This window comes from Mirounga angustirostris, unplaced genomic scaffold, assembly GCF_029215605.1.
Source record: "Mirounga angustirostris isolate CCGP_5_RB_7025 unplaced genomic scaffold, mMirAng1.0.hap1 SCAF_3, whole genome shotgun sequence".
Classification (NCBI taxonomy): Eukaryota; Metazoa; Chordata; class Mammalia; order Carnivora; family Phocidae; genus Mirounga; species Mirounga angustirostris.
This window is the reverse complement of record NW_026991711.1, coordinates 662,254-687,853: the sequence shown is the minus strand read 5'-3', so window position 1 is coordinate 687,853 and position 25,600 is coordinate 662,254. Positions and strand designations below refer to the sequence as shown.

The following is a 25,600-nucleotide window of genomic DNA, read 5'->3' as shown; positions in this document are numbered from 1 at the left end:
AGTTTAAAAATTGTGATATATTTTGCTCATACAACATATAAGCATAGTATGAAACAAGGAAATTGAGACTAACAAACTACAAGATGTGAGCAAACTGGGAAGTACCTTCGCCCAGAACCTGTTGAAAGGTGGGTCCTGAGTGTCCTGAGAACGTGGAGACCACACACCAGGCCAGACAAGCACAGAGCACAGGGCAGTTCTCCCCTACCTCCACCCCCCAGCCCCCCTCCCCCTCTGGAACAGAAGAACCTGCCCCCACCCGCCCCCCCCCCAGCTCTGGGACAGAAGAACCTGCCCCCACCCCGACCCCCTGCTCTGGGACAGAAGAACCTGCCCCCACCCCGACCCCCTGCTCTGGGACAGAAGAACCTGCCCCCACCCCGCCCAGCTCTGGGACAGAAGAACCTGCCCTCACCCCAGCCCCCAGCTCTGGGACAGAAGAGCCTGCCCCCACCCCCCCCAGCTCCCGGACAGAAGAGCCTGCCCCCGCCCCCACCCCCACCCCCTGCTCTGGGACAGAAGAACCTGCCCCCACCCCCACCCCCAGCTCTGGGACAGAAGAACCTGCCCCCACCCCCCCCCCCAGCTCTGGGACAGAAGAACTTGCCCACCCCCTGCTCTGGGACAGAAGAGCCTGCCCCACCCCCAACCCCCTGCTCTGGGACAGAAGAACCTGCCCACCCCCCCACCCCACCCCCTGCTCTGGGACAGAAGAACCTGCCCCCACCCCCACCCCCACCCCCTGCTCTGGGACAGAAGAACCTGCCCCCACCCCCACCCCTGCTCTGGGACAGAAGAGCCTGCCCCCTCAATGTGCACCTGCATTTGATATGCTGACAGGAGAAGGAAAGGAAGAATGTCAGAGACAGAAGGGATAAGAATATTTACTGCTCACACACACCTGCAAACATGCATGAGCGAAATCAGGCCCTGAAATCAGCTGTTTGCAGTGGATTTTTCTATCTACGGATTTCAAGCCCCTTTTGGTTTCCTATCTAAATTTGCTTACTTTATAATACTGCTTTATGTTTAAGAGCTCTTCCTCAAAACCTTCTAATACACCTGTTTAATCTCTATTTAAAGACCATGTAAGTCCCTGCTCCAAACTTGTAAGACATTTTACTGAACTAACCATATCTGTTACATTAAACAGAAATAAATTATATAGTACTCAGGAGGAAAAACAAATGAAAACAAGCAGAATAAAACCCTCAAAGAAACCAAAACTCAGACTGAAAATTTAAGTTAGGAATTTTCCAAATGTACGTATGTAGTAATAAACAAGTTATGTTATGGCAAAATTGTACAACTCTGAAAGAAGTACTAGAATGTGATCCAAGGCACGTCAGAATTGTCTCCCAGGACAGGACTCATGTCACCTGGCTGGTCCCAGCAATACCATTTGCCGACCACACACCTGGCTGGTAACACTGTTGACACTGATTGTTGGCTTCTCTGACCCACGAGTCAACTGGACAAAACATGACAGAACAGGGAGCATTTGCATATTAGTTTACATTTTGAAATTTAAATATTTAAACCCAGAGCTGGAGAGTGACTACCAAATGCTGGTGATAGAGGGCGGCCGGCCCGCGAGCGGCGCAGTGCAACCCGCGGAGAAAGGACCGCTCAGGAGGAACTGCCGCGGCAGGACCGTCACCTGGCTGGTTGTACCCACTGTCAGTCTCATGAAGATGTGGCTTCCTACGAATGTGGATTTTACGCTCACCTAAACCCTTCTGCCCGGGGTTCTTAGCGAAGGTAAAGGTAAACTGATAAAAATCCTTAAACTTCACCGTGTCCTTCAGTTCCTGCTCCAGTCTTGGCAGAAGGGCTCTCAGCTTCTCCGTGCTGTCACACCTGCAATGAGAGACAGCGCTGTGGTGGTGGGAGACATGCCTCCCCGCCCGCCCGGCAGCTCCCTGGTGCCCGCGGGCTGCAGCGGCCTGACGCTCGGGTGACGCTCGGGTCCCAGGAGGCAGACAGCTTGTGGGCCCCCTGCCCTGGCTAAAAGGACTGACGTCCCAGAACTGATTGTGGTGATGGCCGCACTGCTCTGCGAAGACACCAAAACCACCGACCTGTAGACTTTAAGTGGGCGAACTCTACAGTACATGAATTATATCTTAATAAAAAAAAGAAGAAAAGGAAAAAACAAAACCCACAATTGCTTGACTTCCTCTGTATGAGTTGGAATACAGACACACTTTCACCCACACACAGGCCAGGGCCCTGGGATGACAGTCGGGCAAGTCAGAAAGACCCCATCTCCTCAGCCACCTCGTGGAGCCGAGCCACTCTGCCAGCTCCCCATCTTGGGGTCTCTTCCTACGGAAGAGTTAAGGCTAGAGTTAAAAAATCCAAGTATGATAAAACGCAACTTCACTGCTTTATATTTGGGTTTTCTGGATGGGGGAGGGGGACACAGGTGAGGGGATTGAGCGCACTTATCAGGATGAGCACTGAGTCATGTACAGAACTGTTGAATCACTATGTGGTTCACCTGAAACTAATACAACAATACGTTAATTATACTGGAGTTTTAAAAATAAATAAATTTAAAGTAAATAAATAAATAATAAAATTGGATTTTCCTCCAAAAAGTCAACAACCTTTAAGAATACTAAAAAGCCTTGGGACTCCTGGGTGGCTCAGTTGGTTAAGGCCTGCCTTCGGCTCAGGTCATGATCCCAGAGTCCTGGCATCAATTCCCACATCGGGCTCCCTGCTCAGCGGGAAGCCTGCTTTCTCCCTCTCCCTCTGCCCCTCCCCCTGCTTGTGCTTCCTCTCTCTCAAATAGATAAAATCTTCAAAAAAAATTAAGAAAGAATATGAAAACTCCTTCAAAGCAGAAATCTAGAATAGCAAAACATAAAATCTGTCTTTTTTACTTCGACTACCCAGCAAGGAAAAGAATAACAGGCACGCTTCACAGTCAGCAGGGCTTTGGAGAGAGCAGAACACCATGCATCAGCAGCCACAAGCCCAGGAGGCACAGCCCTACAGCTCTAGGGACCCACACCGAGGGTGGTCGGGGGCAGCGCCTTCCCCACCACTGGCCTTCCCTCTATGGGGCCACTGCGGGCCCTCCTGTGTGCCTGCATCACCCCCGAACGAGCACTCCCTGACAGTCGGCTACCTCAACTCGGAACTTTCTTCATGGGAACTCATGGTGTTATTTCTGTGTTGAGTCTGTGAGGTTCACTATGCTGACTCAGTGGAGTCATTTTCTGTGTCAAGGAGCATTCCCCTGTGTTCATACTTCCTAACTTATATATCCCACCGATGGTAACTATTCTGGCTGTTTCTGTTTTCTGGTAACAAAGAAGGTTGTTAAAAAGGTTCCTGTACAGGGGCGCCTGGGTGGCTCAGTCGTTAAGCGTCTGCCTTCGGCTCGGGTCATGATCCCAGGGTCCTGGGATCAATTCCCACATCAGGCTCCCTGCTCGGCGGGAAGCCTGCTTCTCCCTCTCCCACTCCCCCTGCTTGTGTTCCCTCTCTCGCTGTGTCTGTCAAATAAATAAATAAAATTTTTAAAAAAAGGTTCCCATACATGTCTCCTGGCACACACATAAATGTGCTAGGTTAGGTGCAAGCCCAAGTGGGCCAGCTGGGTCACAGGGTCCACGAACCTTCAGTGATGTGGTATCAAACTGTTTTCCAAAGAGACTGTCTGCTTCACACCACCCCCAGCAGGAGAGCAGGGTTCCTTTTGCTCCCATTTTCACTGTCTTACCTTAGCCATTTCACAGAGACAGTTCACTGTAGTTTTAACCTGTACTTCCCCAGTGAACGAGACTGAACTTCTTGTATTTTGACTGGCTATTTGGAAATTCTCTTTTGTGAAGTGCCTGTTCAAGTCTCCTGTCCGGTTTCAACTAGGTAGCTTTTTCTTATTGTTTTCAGGCTTTCTTTACATATGAAGGACACAAGCCTTTGTCAGCTAAGCAGTTTTAAAGTACTCTCACCCAGAATGTGGACTGCCTTTTCACTCCCTTGGGGGTGTTTCTTGATGATCAGTTCTTATTCTTAGTATAATATTCTCTCAGTCTTCTTCTTCCCAGTGTTTGCTTGTGTTCAAATTTTCCCTACTGCATGGTCATAAAGATACCCTCCTGCGTGATTTTCCCAGAGGCTTCCAGCTCTTGCCTTTAGGCTTTCACACGGACATTGTGCACTGGGAACTGTTTTTTTATGTATGGTGTAAGGTAGGGATCAAGGTAAGTTTGTGACTAGCCAATGCTCACAGAACCATTTACTGAGAAGATGTCCTTTCCTCATTTCTCTGAAGTGCTGCACTGGCCAGAAGTCAAATGTACACGTGTACGTGCATTTGTTTCTTTTTTTTTTTTTTAAAGATTTTATTTATTTATTTGAGAGAATGAGAGAGAGAGCACATGAGAGGGGGGAGGGTCAGAGGGAGAAGCAGACTCCCTGCCGAGCAGGGAGCCCGATGCAGGACTCGATCCAGGGACTCCAGGATCATGACCTGAGCCGAAGGCAGTCGCCCAACCAACCGAGCCACCCAGGCGCCCCGTGCATTTGTTTCTTGCTCCCCATTCTGTCCCACTGGTCTATTTATCTCTGTAGTGGTGCCATGTAGTCTTAATTACTGCAGCTTGAAAAGTCCTAATTAGCTGGGAGAGCAAATCTTCCCACCTTGTTAAAAGCTGTTGACTATTCTTGACTGAATTTGCATATACATTTTAACTCCATTTGTCAAATTACACATATAAAACTACTACTTATTGGGGTTTTGATTGATATCACACCAAGTTCATAGACAAAGTTAGGGATAAAATACTGACTGTTCCAATCTATGAATGAGGTTTATGTCTCTATTTATTCAGATTTCCTGCCTCTCAATGAGTTATTTACTCTATGGAGGTAGCACACAACTTTAGATTTATCCGAGGTGTTTTGTATTTTTCATGCTACTGAAAATGGCGTATTTTTAAAATTCATTTTGCTTTGTTGTATTGTTGCATTCAGTATTCTGTAATAAGATTGATTCTTGTTTGCTGGTCTTCGGTCCTGCAGTCTGGCTGACCTCACTTATTGATTCCAATATCTTACCTGTGGATCAGACCAGGTAACACCTCCTGTTCAATGCTGAATAAAAGTAGGCATTCATGTTCCAATTAAGTATATATCCTGTAGGATTTGGCAGGAAAGGTGGGGGGCGGGTCAGCTTAAGGACTATCCCTGGTTTGTGGTACATTCTCTTTCAAAAAATTATGAATGAAATTGAGTTTCATTAAACCCATTTTATGGGTTTGAGATAATCCCCCCTTTTCTGTTGTTAATAAATTACACTGATTGACTTATTATAAACAAATCTCACAATCCTGGGCTATAACAAACTTTGTCATGATAAATTATCCTGATTTTTTCATTGATTTATCTTGGGGGCTGGATTTAGTTTGTTGATAATTTGTCTAAAATTTTTTCATCTTATGCATCTCTTGAATCTCATGACTGAAAGTGGCCAATAATTTTCCATTCTCAAAATATCCTTTTGTGCTTGCGTCAGCAGCACATTTACTGAAATGTCCTTTCTAGGTTTTGTTATCCAGGTTGTGTTGGCCTCAAAACAAATCAGAAAGTGTTTCTTCCTGTATGATTCTCTAAGAGGTTGTGTAAAGTTGGTGGCAGTCTCTTCATTAAATGTCCTGTAGGATGTGCTGGTACACCAATCCTGGCCAATTGTTTTCTTTTTGAAAAGATTTTAAATTATGGGTTCAAATTTAAGAGTTACAGAACTATTTATGTGTCCATTTCAGTAAATTGTATTTTTAAGAGAATTCCTCTCTTGCATCCGGGTTTTCACATTTACTAGCACAGAGTTGGTGGTAATATATTCTTATCTTTTAACATCCATAGGATCTACAGTGATGTCTCCCTTTTCATTCCATATTGGTTATTTGTTACTACTTTTGTAAATCTTTTCAAACAGCAAGCTTCTGGTGTTATGGATTTTTTCTATTAACTTCAGTTCTATTTCCTTAAATTACTGCCTGTTTAAAAAAAATAATTCCTGGGGCGCCTGGGTGGCTCAGTCGTTAAGCATCTGCCTTCGGCTCAGGTCATGATCCCAGGGTCCTGGGATGGAGCCCCGCATCGGGCTCTCTGCTCAGTGGGAAGCCTGCTTCTCCCTCTCCCACTCCCCCTGCTTGTGTTCCCTCTCTTGCTGTGTCTCTTGTCAAAAAATAAATAAAATCTTTAAAAAAAAATTAATTCCTTTCCTCTACACTCTTTGAGTTTAATTTCCTGCTCTTTTTCTACTTCTTGAGATGGATGCTCTCCTTAATGATTTTCAACTCTTCCTTCTAAAATATGCATTTAAGAAGTTGAATCCTGCAAGTTTTTATGTGTAGTGTTTTCTTCATGATTCAAAATATTTTCTAATATCCACTGTAACTTCTTACTCCCAAGGGTTTTCAGGAGTATACAATATCTACACATATTTCAAAAACCTATCAAGTCATTTTTGTTCTACCTTAATTGTATTGTGGTCAGAAAATATACTGTGTATCATTTCAATCCTTTGAAATTTGTTGCAACTTATTTTATGGTGCGGTTTATAGTCGATATTTATAAATGGTCTACTCTTCTTCTGTAAAGAGTATGTATTCTTCAACATCAAAGGCAATGTTCTAAGTACGTCCATTAGGCCATTTGTTGTGCTGTCCAAATCTCCTATTTCCTTACTGATTTTCCACCTGCTCATTCTATCAGTTGCTAAGATGTGTGTGAGAATTCCCCACTTTGATTGTAATTTCTATCTTTCTCTTGTAGTGTTTATTTTTGCTTTAAATATTTTTTTTTTTTTAAAGATTTTATTTATTTATTCATGAGAGACAGAGAAAGAGAGGCAGAGGGAGAAGCAGGCTCCCAAGGAGCAGAGAGCCCGATGCGGGACTCGATCCCAGGATCCTGGGATCATGACCTGAGCCGAAGGCAGACGCTCAACGATCTGAGCCACCCAGGAGCCCTATTTTTGCTTTACATAATCAATTGCCTTCCATGTGAAATAAACCCTTCCTCATTATGAAACGTCCTTCATTATCTCTAGAATTAGAACTTTTTGCCTTTAAAGCTTGTTTTAATATTGACATAGCCACACCAAATTTTTTTGGTTAAATGTTTGCCAATTACATCAACTTTTATTCTTCAAATTGTTCTGTGCCCTTATGTTTTAATCGTATCTATTGTAAGCAGTATACACAATAGTTGAGTTGATTTTCTAAAATCCATCCAATATTTAGTTTACTTACATTTAATGTAATTTAATGTAAGAGCTCTTAACTGTGATGAAGTCCAACTTATTAATTTTTTCCGTTACAGCTAGTGCTTTTTATTCCTTAATCTGGGTTTTAATAAAGATACTCTCCCACATTTTGTCGAGAACTTTAAAGTTTTCACTTTCTTGTACAGGTGTGCAATCCAGCCCACATCCATCTCTAACTGTGGCCAGTGCTCTGACGCAGGGACCGAGGTGATGTGTTCTCAGGCTCACCCAGTTATTTCGGTGTCAGCTGCTGAAAAGACTCTTCTCTCCCCACTGAAATAATAAAAATTGACGAACAATCTTCAGATGAAAAGTACGAAGACTTCACTACTTCATTTCAAGACTTACCGAATGCTACAATAATGAAGTCTGCGTGCTGCAGGGCTAAGGATAAAGAGACCCACCAACTACAACAGAGTCTAGAAACAGATCCACAATATGGCCAATTTCTTGTTTTTACAAAGATGTCAAGGAATTTCATGACGTTTATTCAGTTCACTTACGAATCCACAAACCCCCAAAGAAAGGATGTAGGATTAACTGTTACAGGTAGGTATTCCAACCACTGTCAGGGGTTAATAGCCAGGAAAAAGTGTGAAAAATAATAGAGCTGACACAAAACCCAAAGTATTTTTTAAAGCTTAGTGCTGTTTAGACTACAACAGTCTTTTACATCCCTAAAAGCACTGAGGTCATCTCTACAATACAGTTTACTGTCACACTCATGATACTTAGTATACAGTACTTTAATATCTACAAAGTGCTTTCCCTTTTAACTGCCCTGTGAGATGTGAAGAGCTGCACCATTAAGTAGCACTAAGTTATAATCTTAAATTACATATAAGGAGGCATGAATTTACCTAACACATTTTGGGAAGATTCACACTCAAAATCTTAAAAATACATGTTTTAAATTATAACACTTATTAGGATAACAGACAGGAATTTTTAAAATTTACCCGTACGACGTATTTCTAGATCATGCCTAAGAAATGCAAGTGTTGGGCGCCTGGGTGGCTCAGTTGGTTAAGCGACTGCCTTCGGCTCAGGTCATGATCCTGGAGTCCTGGGATCGAGTCCCACATCAGGCTCCCTGCTCAGCGGGGAGTCTGCTTCTCCCTCTGACCCTCCTCCCTCTCATGCTCTCTGTCTCTCATTCTCTCTCTCGCAAATAAATAAAAAATCTTAAAAAAAAAAAAGAAAAAAAGAAAAAGAAATGCAAGTGTTTCCACAAGAAGCACTTATTTCCAAAATCTCCCATTTGGGGAAGGTTCTAGCAGATGGGGGAAAGTGTAGTACCATGCCAGGAGGATGATTCTGTAATAGGTGTTTCCCATTCTAGAATTCCCTGTAGTTCACCTTGGTTTTCCTGAGCACACAGAACATGAAGCAACATGCTGCCGCACCATTGTCGCAGAGATGTCTTTTGTTTGGTTTTATACAACCACCAGCCGTAGGGTAAGTCTTGTAGAGTTCATCATCTGAACACACAAGACTGTTATACGTAACAGATTCATCGGCTTAGTGGAAAAGCCATTCTATTCTTCCCCCTGGGATGCTGTACGTCCATGCCTCAAGAACATGTTTACCTTAGACTTTTAAGCTCCTTCAGCAGCTAAAAATAAGCTAGTTTAAGTCGTCAACACTGAAATATCACAGTATCAGCAAGTCAAGCAAGTTGGCATTTAGACCACCCTAAGAAATAGCTCAGTAAGTTCCACGATTAGAAGACATTTACATTACATGCTTTCATTTACTTCTCTGACTTATCTGACAAGTGAGAAACATCTTAAGTTATTAATGAAGCTTTTATCCCAACCCTGTGGGGAGAACAGAGAAGTGTTACAAGCAAAAAACCAAAATGGTATTTTATTGATGTTTAACATAGCAACACAAATAATACATTTAGGATACAGCATCATGAAATAAATTGAATGGCTGAAGACAAACAAAAACACCCTGGTATTTACTGTGAATTCAAAACTGGAAGGATAAAAATTAAAAAGAAAAAAGTAAATTACAAAAGGGATAAATCTGAATGTACTAAATAAAACTTTAACTGGAGTTTAAAAGGAAACCAAAGGCTATTATTAATAGAGAAGAGGCATAAAAAATTTATAAGATACACACAGAAAATAAATTAATTTGAAATGAATGTTTATAGGTTGTTGAAAAATAATTAATGTTGAAAGCATCTTCCTTTTCGAAAAAATTTAAACTGAGACCAATTTACTTACCCCAGCTCTGTCATGCCATCTACAAATTCCTTTTTGCTAAATTCACATTGCGTCGCTGCCCTGAATTTCCATGCTATAACCAAAACGCTGACGCTGGCAGGATCCAGGTTTAAGTCATCACAAAACTGTTGAATCCCGTCAATTCCAATTTTATTTTCATCTTGTGGGTCTACAGTTAAAATCAAGAGAGAAAGAAATTTTGCTATTTTGAAAAGTACCACTAAAATGGGTGGTTAGAATCATAGCCCTAGAAAGCATGTTTCAGATACATCAATCAATGGACCACAATTTTCTACTGTATATGAAACAGCAACAAATAATAATTTATCCAGAAAAAAAAGCCCTATTTTAAAAATCTAGGTTACTGGAGTTTAGGGGAAGAAAAAAAGAATACCGCAACTTCTTTGAGAAGACTTAATCATTAAGAAAAAAATTAATTTCCATAAAGTAAAATAAAAATTCAACTTTATACAATTCTACTTTGTCCAAAGGCAACCCTAACCCTAACCCTAACCCTAACCCTAACTGCATCATAGGGCGCCTGGCTGGCTCAGTCGGGGTGGGGGGAGTGTGCGACTCTTGATGTCAGGGTCGTGAGTTTGAGCCCCAAGTTGGGTGTGGAGATCACTTAAAAATTTTTAAAAATCTGTAATTTTAAAAAATATTTTAAAATTTTAAAAATATTAAAAAAAATACTGCATTTGTAAAGTGTTTACAATATTATAAGTTTTTATCACAACCCTGCCAAAACAATAAAGAAACTGATGTTCTTCTTTTCAAAGTGATTTCATTTGCTATAATTTTAATGCTACCGTACAACATTTAGGTCGCAAACACTGAAATATCACAGTATCATTTAGTTCATGAATCCACATTTAATGGCTTAGAAATTCAGGCCTCCCTCACTCCCCATTTCTGGTTTAGAAATGAAATTAAGGAACTTAGCATTTATCAGAAAATCAAATAGTAAAATCTATTAGAAACATCTCAGCAAGACCTCACCAAACTAGGTCTTGTAATTTCCGACAGAATGCACGTGTACTAATATATCATCATGATGTATGTGTTAATTCTGTTGGTTTAGAAGGTATGAATAGAAAATTTGTAGCTTCTTTGCTCAAATAAAGATTAAGTGTCACAAACTTTTCTTCCATCATACAAAATTTAACTTTGGTCTCTTAAGTATTCATAGGTTACATTTTTACAGGCATGTCGTTACCAAAATAAAATAAAATAAAAAGTATGCCGTAAATTAAACAAATGAAAGCACAGGCTTCCTCCCAACCTGTTGTCCTGTATAATGAGCGAGCAGCTGTCCCAAGGGCTTCTGCTTCTCACCCGCCTTCCTATTATTCAATGCTCCCAGAGTTACAGATCTTCAGGAGAGCAAAATTGCCCCCAATGCCCTCACCTCATAAATTTCACAAGCGATAATACTATTTGAAAGTGTAGAAGTACTCATTTATTTGCATACATTAACATAATAACCAACGTTATATTTGTTAACAGTCTTTGAACAATATATCTATTTCTAGACCCAAGATGATTGCACATTGTGTCTACTTTAAATGACAAGAATTGCATGAATAAAATTAAATGATAAAAGGATACTGTTTAAACTAAAGTAGCTCTCACAAAGTATTTTTTTAAAGGCGCTAGACATATTTGAATCACTTCAGAAATCTGCATAGCATGTGACTCACAAACTTAGCTCCACTCCAATTTTTGGCAAAATTAACTTAGCCAAAAAAATTTAAAGCACATTAAAGCTTATTAAAAACGATTTTTCATTTTGAAAACCATGTTCATTTTTCAAATACAAATCTGCTCTTTCTACCACGGAGTATGTTTCTGTGCCAAAGATTAAGAAAAAAAAAGAATGTAATTTTTAATCTATTTTCAGATCTAAATAGAATAAAATATACACTTGATATTTTCAAAAGTAAAAAATGAAAATAAACAAGAATTTAAAGCCCAGGAGTTCTTCTGTTTGGGTTCATACTTGTTTAAATGAGGTTTTTGAAGGTTAACCTTAGAAAGTGCTAGAAAGAAAAAATAAACGAACTTTGAATAGTTGTTGCCTCTCCAATTCCAGCACGGACTGGACATGCGATATGAAATCCGACAGCCTGCTGAGGGAGTCAATCGGTACAGACTCATCAGAGACACTTCTTCCTGCAGCACAACCATATTTTGATGGGGAAAGCTCCGTTCTAAGTGCCGATTTTAATAAAACAACAATGGTCCCCAACTTACAGCACAAACGTTTCTTTGCTAAGAGCTGCCCACCCCCCAGCTCCCTCAACTGCCCAGCGGCTCCAGGCCCACCACGTGGCTACCCTGTGTAGCAGAAGGGCGACTTCCACCCTCAGGTCAGAGTCACTTCTTCAACTGCCCTCTCGCCAGAATCCTCCAGCTTACGCAGAAGTGCGGGGGCATGTGTGTGGCCGGGACAGCACGCCCCCCAGAAGGAGACGATGCTGCGGCTGGGCGCGCGGGCCGCAGACCCTGCCCGGACCGGCTCACCACCGCCGCGTCTGCAGAGCCCGCTCCCGTCAGCCCAGCCCGGCCCAGCCGCTCTCAGTCACCAGTCCGCTGCAGCCGAGTCCCAGAAGGAGGAGGAATAGCCTCCTGGAGGTCTTGTGAACTGGGCGTGAGACGTCCAGGAGCTAGAATACTCCTGCTGCCTGCCGTCTGCCCCCGGCCGCGGCCTCCTCTTACCTCTGTAGCTGTCGTACAGCTGCTCCAGCTTCTTCTTGTCCACCGTGCTTCTCATGGGCTCCCTGAGGAAAGGTCTGGGTTCGATAACAAGTCGCCTGCAGCCACGTCTAGTTTCCCCTCATCCTGCGTTACGCAGCAGACGGCACTCCTTTGGCCACAGTGAGAAGTGCCATAAACTGGAGACCGTGTTCTTCCGAGGTGACCTACGTGTATGCGTGGGACACAGAAGCAGCAGGAAAGCCGACACCACGGGCCCAGAGCTTTGTTTCAGCGTCCCATGACCACCGCTGGTATTCCAGCCAGACTTCGCTGTTTCTCACTGGGTCAGCTTCACTGCAGAACCCCGGGACAACACGCCCCGTTCTTCATGACTCGAGAAGACTGCATGGTCTTCTGAAAACTGAAACGACAGCAATTTAATAACAAATAGGCAAAGTGTAATCTTCAAACAATTATGAGAATCAGTATTTTACACCAAATACATTTTGATCTCTACCCGCTTCAATTTGCATAAAACACAACATTATTTTTTCCCTAAGTCTCAGGAAAATCCCTCTTCTACACACGTAGCCCTGTGATGCAGCAAGGCTGGGTGTTTGACCCAAGGTGCGACCGTATCACCACAGCCCATCTGCAGGGTCCTCTTTAGCTTCAGTTAATTTCAGGCTCTAATGAATAGGAGAAGCGCTTCACAGTTTGTAAACATTCATGTTTCAAGTTTTTCCCTGTTTAAAATCAGCAGAGCCACACTGATGAAAACATATACAGGTAACTAAGAATAGTGTTAAACACTACTTACAAAAGTTCCAAAGCAGCCACAAAAAGCCTGTTACGACTAAATGTAATAATATGAATAACAGAAATATCTGTGTATACGAGACAGAGATAAAATGGAAAAATAGGGCAGAGGCTGTGGGAGGAAGTAAATAACAAAACTGCCAAGTAACTGTACTATATATAGTACGTAAGGAAACAAAATAGCGTCCCCGCACTTCCAGATATGGGATGGTTAGGTTTGGACTTATCTAAGGTAACCTGGAAAAGGACATCAGAAATGAAAGTGACTCACTGGCCTCTGTAAATCAACAGACTCTAATCTACTAGATACTAAAGCTCTAAAACGTTTCACAAAATAATATAAGAGGAAAAGTTTCACTTGAAAGGATTTATAGTCAATCTCGTTCAAAAAAGGATGTGACAGTTTATAAAGCCACACACAGTACATTATAGCTTACAAAAATATATAAATGGAATACACATGCCTATGGAGAGACTGAGGAGGGAAAAAGCAGGAAAGTCAGGGGTGAGACTTAGACACACACACCACATCCAAGAGATGAACGCAGGCTAAAAATTCGGCTCTGAGCTTCCCAGCTGCCAAACCAAAGACGAAAACAGGACTGGTCAGGAAAATCTGTTTTCGTAAGATTTAAAAACCTACCAGTGGCCCAGAGGTGGCCCAGCTCCTCCTGGCACTGAAACCCAAAGGAGTGGCCCCTGTGGTCACTCATGAAAGGGCGACTGCCCCATGCCCTTCCTGCCCTTCGCAGACCAGCCCCTCCCCCAATGCCGACCCTGAACAGCAGAGCAAGCTCCCAAAGCTGCTTCTCACAGCATCCCTTACTGCATGCTGATGCCAAAATAGCAGAGTACAATTCAGCAGGAAAATAACATAGTGCAGTCCAAATACACCACTCTCTAGGTACGGTCTGGGCATCCCAGGGCCCTGAGACCTCTCAGGGATTCCACCAAGACAAAACCACCTTCACAACAATCCCAAGCCATTATCTGCCTTTCTCATGCTCCCTGTAATGCAGCAGAGGCCACGTGACTTGTGATCCTTGCAAAAATGCAACATAGATATGCAATCAACTGATTATTGTTATTTTTAAATATACCAATGTTTTTAAACTTTTCATTGTAACTTCTAATACAGTAAATCCTGATGGCTACAACTCAAATAAACAAAAGCTCTTTGGGGCTCCAGCAATTTTTTAAAGTGCCTACAGGACAGGGTTCTAACAAGTCTCAGAACTGCTGATGAAGCATAACACAGGGCACTGATCTTTTGGCGACTTAGAACAAGGACGGTTCATCATTTGGGGTCTTGGGTCCCTTCTGGAAACTGGTGAAAATCACAGATCCTCTCTCCAGCAAAACATGTGGTTTTGCATAAAATGTGGGCGTTTTCATAGATCACTGAAGCCTACCTATTGGTTCCTCAGAGGCGAAGGGAAGGTGAAACTTAGGTTATAGGGCCCAGTGAGGTAGATGAGGGGCCGCTGGTCTCTGTTGCAGCTACTCAGTTCTGCAATGTGTAAATGATGGATGTGCTGTGCACCAATAAAACTTTATTTACACACACGGGCAATGAGCCTGTGGGCTGCAGTTTCTAATCCTAATCTAGACTCTAGAGGAATATATAGAATATATACTCTGTACGCTATTTCCTGAAATTGAGCCGCTGAAAAGAACTAGACAAAGAGCTTGAGGTTGTATTTTCTGGTAAGATCGAATTTAGCTAAATTAGGACAGGTCCCATATGCTTTGACAGTAAGCTGACAAAAGGGACAGCAGCATCTTTTATGAAGGTGATGGCCTCCCCGAGGGAGGGTGGGTAAAGCCAAGGGCTCCCTCAGAAACTAAAGTGGAGAGAGATGTTCCATACCTACCCAGCACATCACTAGCAATCAATGCTCCTAACATCTGTATTATGCAAATCGCCATCAGTGCTAGATTTTAAAATTCTGTCATGGTTGCAAAATAAAATTTGGTGCACATAAACAACGAAATTCAGCCATAAAAAGGAACAAAGTACTGAAAAATGCCACAATGTGGACGAAGCTTGGAAACTTTATACCAAGTGAAAGAAGTCAGACACAAAAAGCCAGATGTCATATGATTCCATTTACATGAAATATCCAGATAGGCAAATCCACAGACAGGAAGCAGCCCAGTGGCTGCCCCGGGCCTGGGGGGCGGGGGGTATGGGGAGTGACTGCTCAGTGGGCATGGGGTTTTCCTCGAGGATCATGAAGGGGTTTGGAAGTCGCCAGAGGTGGTGATAATACAACATTGTGGATGTCCTCAACACCACTGAATTATACACTTTAAAATACCTAATTTTATGTTATGCAGATTCTACTTCAAAAAAAAATTCAACATAGCATTCTCAGAACCTCCAAGATTAATTAACAGAGTAGCATACTGTTGGATAACTGAAGTATTTCACCAGGATCACACAGCTGATGGATCCGCGCCAAGTAAATGTTGGCAGATACCTGGAAGATCTGATGTCTGGTCTTGAGGTACTTTTCCTGATAATCACCTCTTGAAGCTTCTCCTAATACATGACAAAATAGTTATATCAACAGTGTAAAGAAGAATACTCCGAAAACTCTAGAAAAAGAGATACAGGAGTGTATGGACCAAGCCAGGCAAAGTGGCTTGAACTGTTGCCATGTAAGTTACCAAGTGGGTGGACGTGCAGAGAGCACAAGTCCGTCCCTCCTCCGTCTATCCCAAGTGCCGCGGGTCACGGGTGCAGGCTCTGGGTGTGTAGGAGCAGCCAAGCGTCTAAGCTTAGCCCATAAAAGTCTGTGACCAGAATGAACAGGAAAGGGATTCTCAGTCAAATTGCAACAATGTGATGTTACACCTTACAGGTTTCTCCAGAAAGTAGCCCCGACTGGAACAATGCTCACTGGCTAAGTATAAAGACTATGTGTGCTTCACGTCCAAAAGGAACTAAGAGACTCAAGTTGCAATCTGTAGAAAAAGGAACTGGCATAAAGCTTTCTAGAAGAAAATGTCTCATAAACTAAAAAATTACAGGGGATAGAAGCGAGCTCTGGATCCATTTAGATGGGCTAAATCCATGCAAAATTAATGAAGGCCCATATTTGGCAGGACCAGGGCCTACCCTTCAAGCTCATGGCCCTCACTAAGGCTTACTGCATCAAGGAAATTAACTTAGCAGCTTTTTTGGGGGAGGGAGATGGGCAGTGTTCAATTGTTTTACTTTGTTTAAATATACACAATTCTTGAAATAAAAATATGGACAATCCAGTAGAAAATCAAATAGAATCTCTACAGGAAAAGTCTAAAACATTTCAACTGTGACTTTGAAAAAAATCACCTATATAATCTGGGCACCAAGATCACCCACATACAAAATGAAAAAAAGAAAAAAACAGTAATTTTTTAAAAAGACTTATTTATTTGACAGAAAGAGAGAACAAGCACACAAGCAGGGGGAGTGGAAGGCAGAGGGTGAAGCAGAATCCTCGCTGAGCAGGGAGCCTGACACCGGACTCGATCCCAGGACCCTGAGATCATGACCTGAGCTGAAGGCAGACCCTTTACTGACTGAGCCCCCCAGGCGCCCCAAGAAACAGTTACTCTTGCAGTGCCCGTCCACAGACACTTAATACAACAAAATCTTTGGTTAGGGGCAGCTGGGGCAACCATACTGATCAAATTAATGACATAAACTTTGTCTCTCCGATTTTCTGCTTTGGTGTATGGCAGGCTGGGGTGGAGTTAAATCCAAGTGTCCCCTTACACACTCTTGGATCTTCAACAGGTGCAGCGATGGCTCGGTACTCTTCCCCAAGTTCGGCTCCTGCCCTTGGAGCCCCTCCCCCCCGAAGCCCGCCCTGCTGGGGGGGGCTCCTCCAGCCTGGGCAGTGCAGCTGCTCAGAGGCCCCTGCTCCCTCTGGGTTTCTAAGCCTACTCTCCCTGGTCTTCTTGTTCCTCTGACCAGCCCTCCTCCGTCTCCTTCTCTGCTCCTCCTCCCCTAACTCTCAAGCCTCCGCTCTTTCCCCTACACATTCCTCCCGGACCACCTCCCTCCTGTTTGAAACTCTCCCACCAGCCCCCCACAACCATGAGGACAAACACCGAACCTTCTCTTCCTGTGCCCTAGAAGACTCTGCGCACCTGATTCCTGTCCCCTCACCAGTCTCCTACGCATCACCTTTCTCTGGCTCTCTGTACTCCAGCCGGCGGATCTTCCGGGTCCTGGAACCTGTCATCTCCAACCACCTATTTTGTTCCTTCTGCCTGGAGTGCTGCAACTATCCGGCCGCCCCTCCCACATCTCTCATTCTGCAGGATACAGCCCACACTGCATTACACTCTGTGTTCCTCTGGTGAAGGCTCTGTTGCCTCAGCCCTGGGACCATCACCCAGCCCAGCCCACAGATTACTAGAACCCGTGCCTCTCCTGAGCCCGTACCCCAACCATAATAAAAGAGTGGTGCATTAGTGCCTGTCTCATCTGCCAGGAAAGAGGCTCCATGAACGCCAGACCCACATCTGTCTTGCGCACAGTCAAACCCCCGCACCTAGTGCCCTACCTTCCTTGCGCAGAGAAACCTCTGAATTTATTGAATAAATGGTGACCCCCCCCCCCCGACTACCACGGTTTCCACTACATTTTAAGAAGCCCCTCTTCTGGGCCGTCCCTCTATGTCTCCTTCTTCGGCATGACCGTATTGTCTTCCCACACAAACCTGCGCACGTCACCAGCTGCTCAGGTGCCCAGGCCGGGAACTGGTAAGCTGGTTCTTCATAGTTCAGTGGAGGTCCCTCCCCCCCTCCACTCCTCCTTGTTCCCAGGGTCACCTCCTCCTGCCTAGATGATCACAACAGCCTCTAACTGGTCTTCCTGCAATCCTGAACCGTCCGGTCCAACTCCTATTCTCCCGGCAAAATACAAACAGGCCCACCTCCCACGCCGCCTTCTGAACACCTCCTGTGCTGCCACGGTCTCCTGGGCAAACTCTACTCCCCGCGCACGGAAGACAAGGCCCTGCCCGACAGCGCTACCCTTCCGGACTCCCAGGCCGCCTGCTGGCCGCTGGGCGTTGGCGTAACGCTCCAAAGCACCACCTTCCCCGCTTCATCTGGACCAGGGGCCTTGCTCCTCGTCGCCCCGGCTGCGCGCGTTTCCGCTCCAGCCCGGGTCGGAGTCGCCTCCTCCTGGTCAGACAGCCGCAGGCTCCCACCTGCGCGCCTCCCCGCAGAGCCCTCCGGGCCCGAGGCCGGCCGGCGACCCCGCCACTCCCGTGACCTTCGCGCCCCGCGCTCCCCAGCCTCCGCCCAGTCCCGCCCCGACCCCGGCGCCCCCTCGGCCCCCGGCGCGCAGGAGGGACCCGGTGGGAGGCGACACCGCGGACCACCTACCATTCTCCGCGGCGCACCGCAGCTTCTCGCCGGCTCCGGCCGTCTGCGCAGGCGCCCGGCCCGGCGCGCTGCGCTCTTCCTCGGCGTCGGCGCCCGGGACACCCGCCCGGGAAGGAGGGCGGGGGACCGCGACGGGTCCACACCCGCGGAACTCCAACTCCCGGCGCGCACCGGGCCGCCCGGGGGACGGGCCGCACCCAGGCCTCGCCCCCCAGCTCCCAGCGTGCACAGCGTGGCCCGGGGGCTCACGGGACCTCACTCCCGCGCGCCCTCCCGGCGCCGACGTGCACAGCGCCGCCCGACGGGACCCCAGCCCTCCCTCTCCTACAAATCCCGACGTGCCCTGCGCCGCCCGACGGGACCCCAGCCCTCTCTCCTACAAATCCCGACGTGCCCTGCGCCGCCCGACGGGACCCCAGCCCTCTCTCCTACAAATCCCGACGTGCCCTGCGCCGCCCGAGGGCCGACGGGAACGCAGGCCCCGCCCCCCAAGGGGCACGCACCTCTCTGGGCCGCGTCCGCGGCGACGGCGCTCCGGAGGGGGTGACGGACGGCTAGGCCCCTCCCCGCGCCCGGCCGCGTCCGGGCCCCCGCCTGGGAAGGGATGCGGTAAGGCGCGACCCTGTCGGCTGCTGGACTCCGAGCGCTGGAGAGCGGGGCCAGGGCGCACGTGTGCCGCGCCGCGTCCAGGTGAGCGCCGCTCGCGGTGCGGGCGCGGGGCCTCGAGGCTCCCTCCTGGGGGGTCTTCCCTCCTGGGGGGTCTTCCCTCCTGGGGGCCTCCCCGCCCCCGGCCTGCGCGCCCGGGCCTCTCTCCTCGGGGCGCCCTTCCCTCCCTTCCGAGTCCCGCCGTCCGTGTCTGCTCCTGCGCGGGCTCCCACCTGGTCGTCCTGGGTCGGGACGGTCTCCTGCCGCGCCGCGCCTTGCGTTTGTCGGTGGAACGGCGGGAGCTGCCGAGGCCAGCGGGGAGGAGCCTGCGGTCAGTTCCTGGCTTCCCCGAGCAGGGGCTTCCTTCGTGCCCAGCCCTAAGATTCCTGCGGGGTAGCTAATCTGTAAGTGGGAGTCACACGGAGGATGGAACACGCTCTGGCGGCGCTCGCGTTCGTCCGCACGCGTCCACAGACCCTGGGAAGGGGCGGGCAGCCCCTGGGGCTGGACTCCGGAGGCCAGCTCGTCGTCCCGGCTGCAGAAGCCGGGAGGGGCCCCCGCGCCTCAGCCGAGCCTCCCCGGCAGCAGACGCTTGGCCGTTCCCCTCGGCCCCTGTGCCTGCTTTCCTGGCTGCGGAGAAAGACGGCTGCCTTCTTACAGGCTCTGCCCTCGGTCCTCTTCGGGTCTTACGTGAGAGCACCCGGGGAAACATAAGCGGAGGGGGACGTGCTTAGCTCTGATGCTCTCTTGTGAGACGATAGTTATCTAGGCGTAAGGTGGCTCAGCCTTCTCACATTTAAGTATTTTTCTGATCATTCTTTGGATCAGTGTCCTACTGGTTCTGAGTCTTTTTTTATACTATCAACTTTTTTTAAAAAAGAGTGTATCAACGGTTGGATTACTTAACAGAGTATGTGGTTTTTGTAGTTTAGTTGACATTAAGTAAGTACTTTAAAGCTTTTTCGGGTCCGTAAGAATTTTCCCTCATTCACTTTCCTTTCTCTCTATTAACTCGTTCTCTGCTTACTTTACAAATTAGATATAAATCTGGAAGTCGTATTTATAAGATTACAAGTGCTTTATCTTTTAAGAATTATACTTTTGTCATTTCAATTGTTCATATTTAAAATTCTCCACGAATTAGGGGCGCCTGGGTGGCTCAGTTGGTTAAGCGACTGCCTTCGGCTCAGGTCGTGATCCTGGAGTCCCGGGATCGAGTCCCGCGTCGGGCTCCCTGCTCGGCGGGGCGTCTGCTTCTCCCTCTGACCCTCCCCCCTCTTGTGCTCTCTTTCATTCTCTCTCTCAAATAAATAAAATCTTTAAAAAAATAAAAATAAAAAAATAAAACTCTCCACGAATTAGATTGAGGTAGGTTATTTCCGTTGGGGAGTTTGCTTCCTAAGACTTTTCCATGAGCACAGCTTTTGTTTCCTGTTCGTTTACTGTGTTGTGCTGAATCTGGAAATGTTGCTGGTATCACAAAGAAATTCTAACATTAAACCATTTCCTACAAATGATCTTTATGTTTTCCTTTTTCAGAAGAAGCTAAATGACCGGTATTGGTTGCTAACTTTATTCCTGCATGCCCACACTGCTTGCCCTGGGATCTCCTGCACACGGCACCAGGCACTGCATTTGGTACCAGGTCAGTACGTCCCACACTTAGGGTCTCGGTTCAGCTGAGTGGATGTGGCTGGGGTTCCTCCGAAGGGCTGTGTTGGCGCCTGGCTGGGTTGGCCTCTGCTGGACAGACAGTGGTTGCTGTCCTAGTAAGGTGAATATTTGGACTAGATTCTTTTTAGCAGTTTGATCAGGAAAATTGGAGAAAGTGGGTCTGGAAGGTCCAGAGGAAGAGAGATGATGGAGGATCCTGTCGCTACACATAAGCAGAAGGCTGGGAGGCAGAGCCATGAGGTTTTCAAATTTTAGCCCATTATAGAAAATTGAAAAAAATAGAGGAGCTGCTGCTCCTTCTGTTTCCCATCCCCCTCTGCCTCCCCAGCCCCATTCCCTGAAAGGACTTCAGCAACCCCAGGACTCGAGGACTCTGTCTCATACCAGATGTCTAAGGAAATAGTCCTTTTACATACCCTGCAGTCCTGATAGAGCTCAGAGTTAGAGGCATATGGGAGAAATCTTTAACTTGGGTGACTTTGCTCTGAAAAAGGCTGGTTTTAGACTACATTATTGTGCTTTGCCTTTGACCTTTCTATCCAAAAAATGACATTTCTCAATTACTAAAGATTTTCGAGAGAATAAGAGTAATGTGATTTTTATATGACAGTGAATTAAAGGTACTGGAAATTTTTTTTTAACGATTTATTTATTTGAGAAAGAGCGTGTGTGTGGTGGGGGGAGGGACAGAGGGAGAGAGAGAATCTCAAGCAGACTCCCTGCTGAGTGTGGAGCTTGACACCGGGCTCAACCCCACCATCCATGAGATCATGACCCGACCTGAAACCAAGAGTTGGATGCTCTTGGTTTTGGCTGAACTGGACCTGACTGAACCACCCAGGCGCCCCTGAAAATATTGGAAGTTTTTTTTGTTTTTTGATTTTTTGAGTGGGCTTAATGGTGAACCCATTTGCCTTTTTATCCCGAATAACTTAAGACATTTATTAAATATTTTTGTTCTTTTTTTTTTTTTTTTTTTTAAAGATTTTATTTATTTTTTGACAGAGAGAGACATAGCGAGAGCAGGAACACAAGCAGGGGGAGTGGGAGAGGGAGAAGCAGGCTTCCCGCAGAGCAGGGAGCCCGATGTGGGACTCGATCCCAGGACCCTGGGATCGTGACCTGAGCCGAAGGCAGACGCCTAACGACTGAGCCACCCAGGCGCCCAATATTTTTGTTCTTGATCAAGTAGTCTCATCAATTTTTTTTTTTTTAAAGATTTTATTTATTTATTTGAGAGACAGAGAATGAGAGAGAAAGCATGAGAGTGGGGAGGGTCAGAGGGAGAAGCAGACTCCCTGCTGAGCAGGGAGCCCGATGCGGGACTTGATCCCGGGACTCCAGGATCATGACCTGAGCCGAAGGCAGTCGCTTAACCAACTGAGCCACCCAGGCGCCCCAAGTAGTCTCGTCAATTTTAAGGTAAGTTTTGCGAATCATGTTCTGCATTTATCAAGCAAGCAGCACCCATTAGAAATTTGGCAAAGCTGTGGATATATGTTTTAATTAATGTTGGAAATGTGTAAATGAAACCTTTGGGGGTGGGTTGTGTTCAAAGTACTGATTTTGCTGTTGCTCTAAATGAAAAGTAACCTTGTGTTTTACTGTAGCAGAGACATCTTGAAAACCTTTGGCTCTGGTTTAGGGCATTTCCTAGTTTAAAATATAAAAAAAGGGCACCTGGGTGGCTCAGTTGGTTAAGCGACTGCCTTCGGCTCAGGTCATGATCCTGGAGTCCTGGGATCGAGTCCCGCATTGGGCTTCCTGCTCAGCGGGGAGTCTGCTTCTCCCTCTGACCCTCCCCCCGCTCATGTGCTCTCTCTCTCTCTCTCTCTCAAATAAATAAAATCTTAAAAAAAATAAATAAATAAAATATAAAAAAAATGTCGGCTATGTTTTCTTTGTTCTGCAACATAGATGGTGATCATTACACAAAACAAGGGCTTAGCAGGAAACAGTAAGCCTTTATATTGAATTTTTAAAACTTTCTTTTGAGATAATTACAGACTCATATATAGTTATAAGAACTAATACAGAGAAATCCCACAGATTCTTCACCCAGATTTCCCCAGTGATAACTCCTGACAAAACATATGGTATAAGCAGAAGACTGCATCAATCCAGTCCACCCACTGCACGTGTGTGTGTGTGTGTGTGTGTGTGTTCAGATCTGTGCGATTCTGTCCTGTGTGGATTCCTGGGGCCACCGGCGCTGTCAAGACACAGACCATTTCCATCCGTAGAGTACCTCCTCCCCCTTCCCTGACCCCTGAGAGCCCCTATCTGCTCTCCCCCTCCACGGTTTGTCATTCCACAGTACTGTGTAAAAGGAGTCGTGGGGCCTGTGTGATAGGCTGTCCTCACGCACCCTTGAGATCCACTGAGGTTGGATCAGTGAATCAAGATATAGAAATTCTGGAGGTGCCTGGGTGCCTGAGTTGGTGAAGCATCTATCTGCCTTTGGCTCAGGTCATGATCTCAGGGTCATGGTATCAAGTCCCACATCAGGCTCCCTGCTCAGCAGAGAGCCTGCCTCTCCCTCTCCCTCTTCCCTCTGCTCATGTGCGTGTGCACGTTCTCTATCTTTCTCTCTCTCTCAAATAAATACAATCTTAAAAAAAAAGATATAGAAATTCTAGGAATTCATTATAAAAACACAGTAAATCCAAAGTGTGTTTTTTATAATTGAAGGTAATAATAACAAAACACTGGAGCTAAAAATGTTTATTATTTACTCAAGAAAAAGCATGCTACAATTTAGTAGTCCATAGGATTTGGTAGCCAAGTTTGAAGGTAAGATGGAATTGAATTTATGAAGAAGGAGTGATTCATATTTTCGGAGTCTATAAATAATTTCAGTTTCATGTTCATGATATAAACTTGTTTGGGTGGAAATATTATATGACCACAACTAAATTCTCAATGATTTTTCGTAAAAATTAATAGTCCCTCATGTGTCGTGGGGTAGAGTTTTAAGTATTTAATTTCAGGAACTTGTTTGGGGAAGGAACCAGAGATGAATGGAGGCGTGTTGTTCACAAACTGTGTGGCAGGTTATTTGTCTGAAGTTTGAAATCCATAAAAGAATCACTTTTTGAGATCTTTTAGGGAAAATGGGAAACATTGACAAAGCTTCAGAAATTTCTGTCTTGGTTCTGAAAAATACTAAAAAAGCATGCACTTCTGAAGTAGTGATTGAATTTGTTCTGTCCCCTGGAACAATAGAAGCTTAGCAATAAAATGTGTCATTAAAATGACAGATTAACTATGTTGCTAGGCATTACTATGATTAGGTAATCATTTATTTATTTTTGGGCGCCTGGGTGGCTCAGTCGTTAAGCATCTGCCTTCCGGCTTGGGTCATGATCCCGGGGTCCTGGGATCGAGCCCTGCATCGGGCTCCCTGCTCAGCGGGAAGCCTGCTTCTCCCTCTCCCACTCCCCCTGCTTGTGTTCCCTCTCTCGCTGTGTCTCTCTCTGTCAAATAAATAAATAAAATCTTTTTTAAAAAAATCATTTATTTATTTTTAAGGTGGTAACATTTACTTAAAGTTACATTAAAACTGTAACATAAAGTTGGGTAATTTAGACAGCATGTTCTCATGTACCCTACCTTGTTGGGGAAAAAAGTGAACTATTGTAGGTACGTGAATTCTCTGTGTGACATCAGGAGCTGAAGGATTCAGAAATGTATTGAAATTGAGCAGTTTCCTGACTTTCTAACCAGAATATTGAGTCAGAATATAATTTTTTCCTGGTGAGTTTTGATTGGTAGGTATCCCTCCTGTCCTTCAGTAGTGGTATTTTCGGTTCAGCCCTCACCAGACCCCCGGGCGGCTAGTCTTTGCAGAGTTCTTGTGCTGTTTTTTCAGAAGCTCTGCTTTGTCTCCACTTTCTCTTGGCTGTCATTTCTTAGTCTGGTCAGAATTTTATCTCTAGAAATGTCACAGTCTTGTTTTTGCTGCATCTGACCTGTTTTGCCTGGGAAACCAGCTTAAACTTGTGAGAATTGGGATTACTAGTGAAAGTGAGGTACAGATACGTGTTTGAGTAAACAGATCCTCAGGAAGGGGAGATAACTGGTACATTTGATGTGGTAATCCATGGGATGCTGCTACTGATGATTCGTTTGTAGTAATATTTTGTTTTCTTTAAACTGCAAGTCTTGTGCAAATGGCAGATTTGTTTTGTTTTCTTTTTTGACATAAGTACTTGTGCCCAGTGATCTAGTTGCCAGGTTCAGTGGTTATTTTTCAGGGCATAGCTTGCTTGGCCTGTCTCTTGTTTGTTACTTCTCCTTCTTTGTTCTCCGTTTTTCTGCCTCTGAGGTGGTTCCGTCTTGGTGACCTTGCTGACACAGCTTGTACCTGCCCCTTGGTCACTCCTCTGGAGGACACAGCCCTGCCTCCTGGTGTGATCGGGACCCCACAGCTGCAGCACACGCTGCTGCCTGAAGCACAACCTTCAGTGAAACCTTCGGCCCGTCATGGCCAGGGTCCTGTCTGTGCTTCACTTGCCAGGATAAATTCCCACACAGTGTCTGGGCGCTTCCTAAGGAGAGGGAGAGAAGGAGCCTAAATTTGGGTGATAGAAAATGTTTGAACATTTAATAAAGCCCTATCGATCCAGGTGTGATTGTGTTTTGTGATTTTCTTTTTCTGTGTTTGACATCTGTGACTTTGGAAATTTTGCAAAATGCCTAATGATTTTGGAAAGAAAACAATATGTAAGCTAATAGCAGCTCAAATGGTTTCATTTAGAAATGATGTGGAGCGTGTTTCCTCCAGGTGAGTCACCAATCTGAGATAGCAGAAGTCGATGGTATTTTCTGGCCTTTAAGTTGA

General features: G+C 45.5%; 2 protein-coding genes across 21 annotated transcripts in view; one reads left to right on the top strand and one right to left on the bottom strand.

The window, feature by feature from the left end:
- DCUN1D2 (defective in cullin neddylation 1 domain containing 2) overlaps positions 1-19,450 on the bottom strand; it is a 34,609-nt gene extending 15,159 nt beyond the window's left edge. The window contains exons 1-5 of one of the 9 annotated variants that reach the window (XR_010409867.1): positions 18,439-18,628; positions 12,250-12,649; positions 9,529-9,697; positions 7,520-7,564; positions 1,730-1,860 (exon numbers count right to left, since the gene is read on the bottom strand). Coding sequence is in view for 7 of the 9 variants with exons in the window: in XM_064585877.1 (XP_064441947.1) it covers positions 1,730-1,860; positions 7,520-7,564; positions 9,529-9,697; positions 12,250-12,304 (400 nt within the window). In the remaining 2 variants the exon portion in view is untranslated. Of the gene's footprint in view, positions 1-1,729; positions 1,861-7,519; positions 7,565-9,528; positions 9,698-12,249; positions 12,650-13,048; positions 13,135-15,530; positions 15,593-17,981; positions 18,004-18,438; positions 18,629-19,316 lie in introns of those variants that run through there. The other 8 variants (XR_006789796.3, XM_064585877.1, XM_045869760.3 and 5 more) reach the window with 8 other exon arrangements.
- The window catches only part of TMCO3 (transmembrane and coiled-coil domains 3), a 52,586-nt gene continuing 45,805 nt past the window's right edge, over positions 18,820-25,600 (top strand). For 3 of the 12 annotated variants that reach the window (XM_064585868.1, XM_064585869.1, XM_064585867.1), the window contains exons 1-2: positions 18,891-19,128; positions 20,623-20,728. Coding sequence is in view for 2 of the 12 variants with exons in the window: in XM_064585874.1 (XP_064441944.1) it covers positions 20,666-20,728 (63 nt within the window). In the remaining 10 variants the exon portion in view is untranslated. Of the gene's footprint in view, positions 19,129-19,346; positions 19,488-20,622; positions 20,729-25,600 lie in introns of those variants that run through there. The other 9 variants (XR_010409863.1, XM_064585871.1, XM_064585874.1 and 6 more) reach the window with 8 other exon arrangements.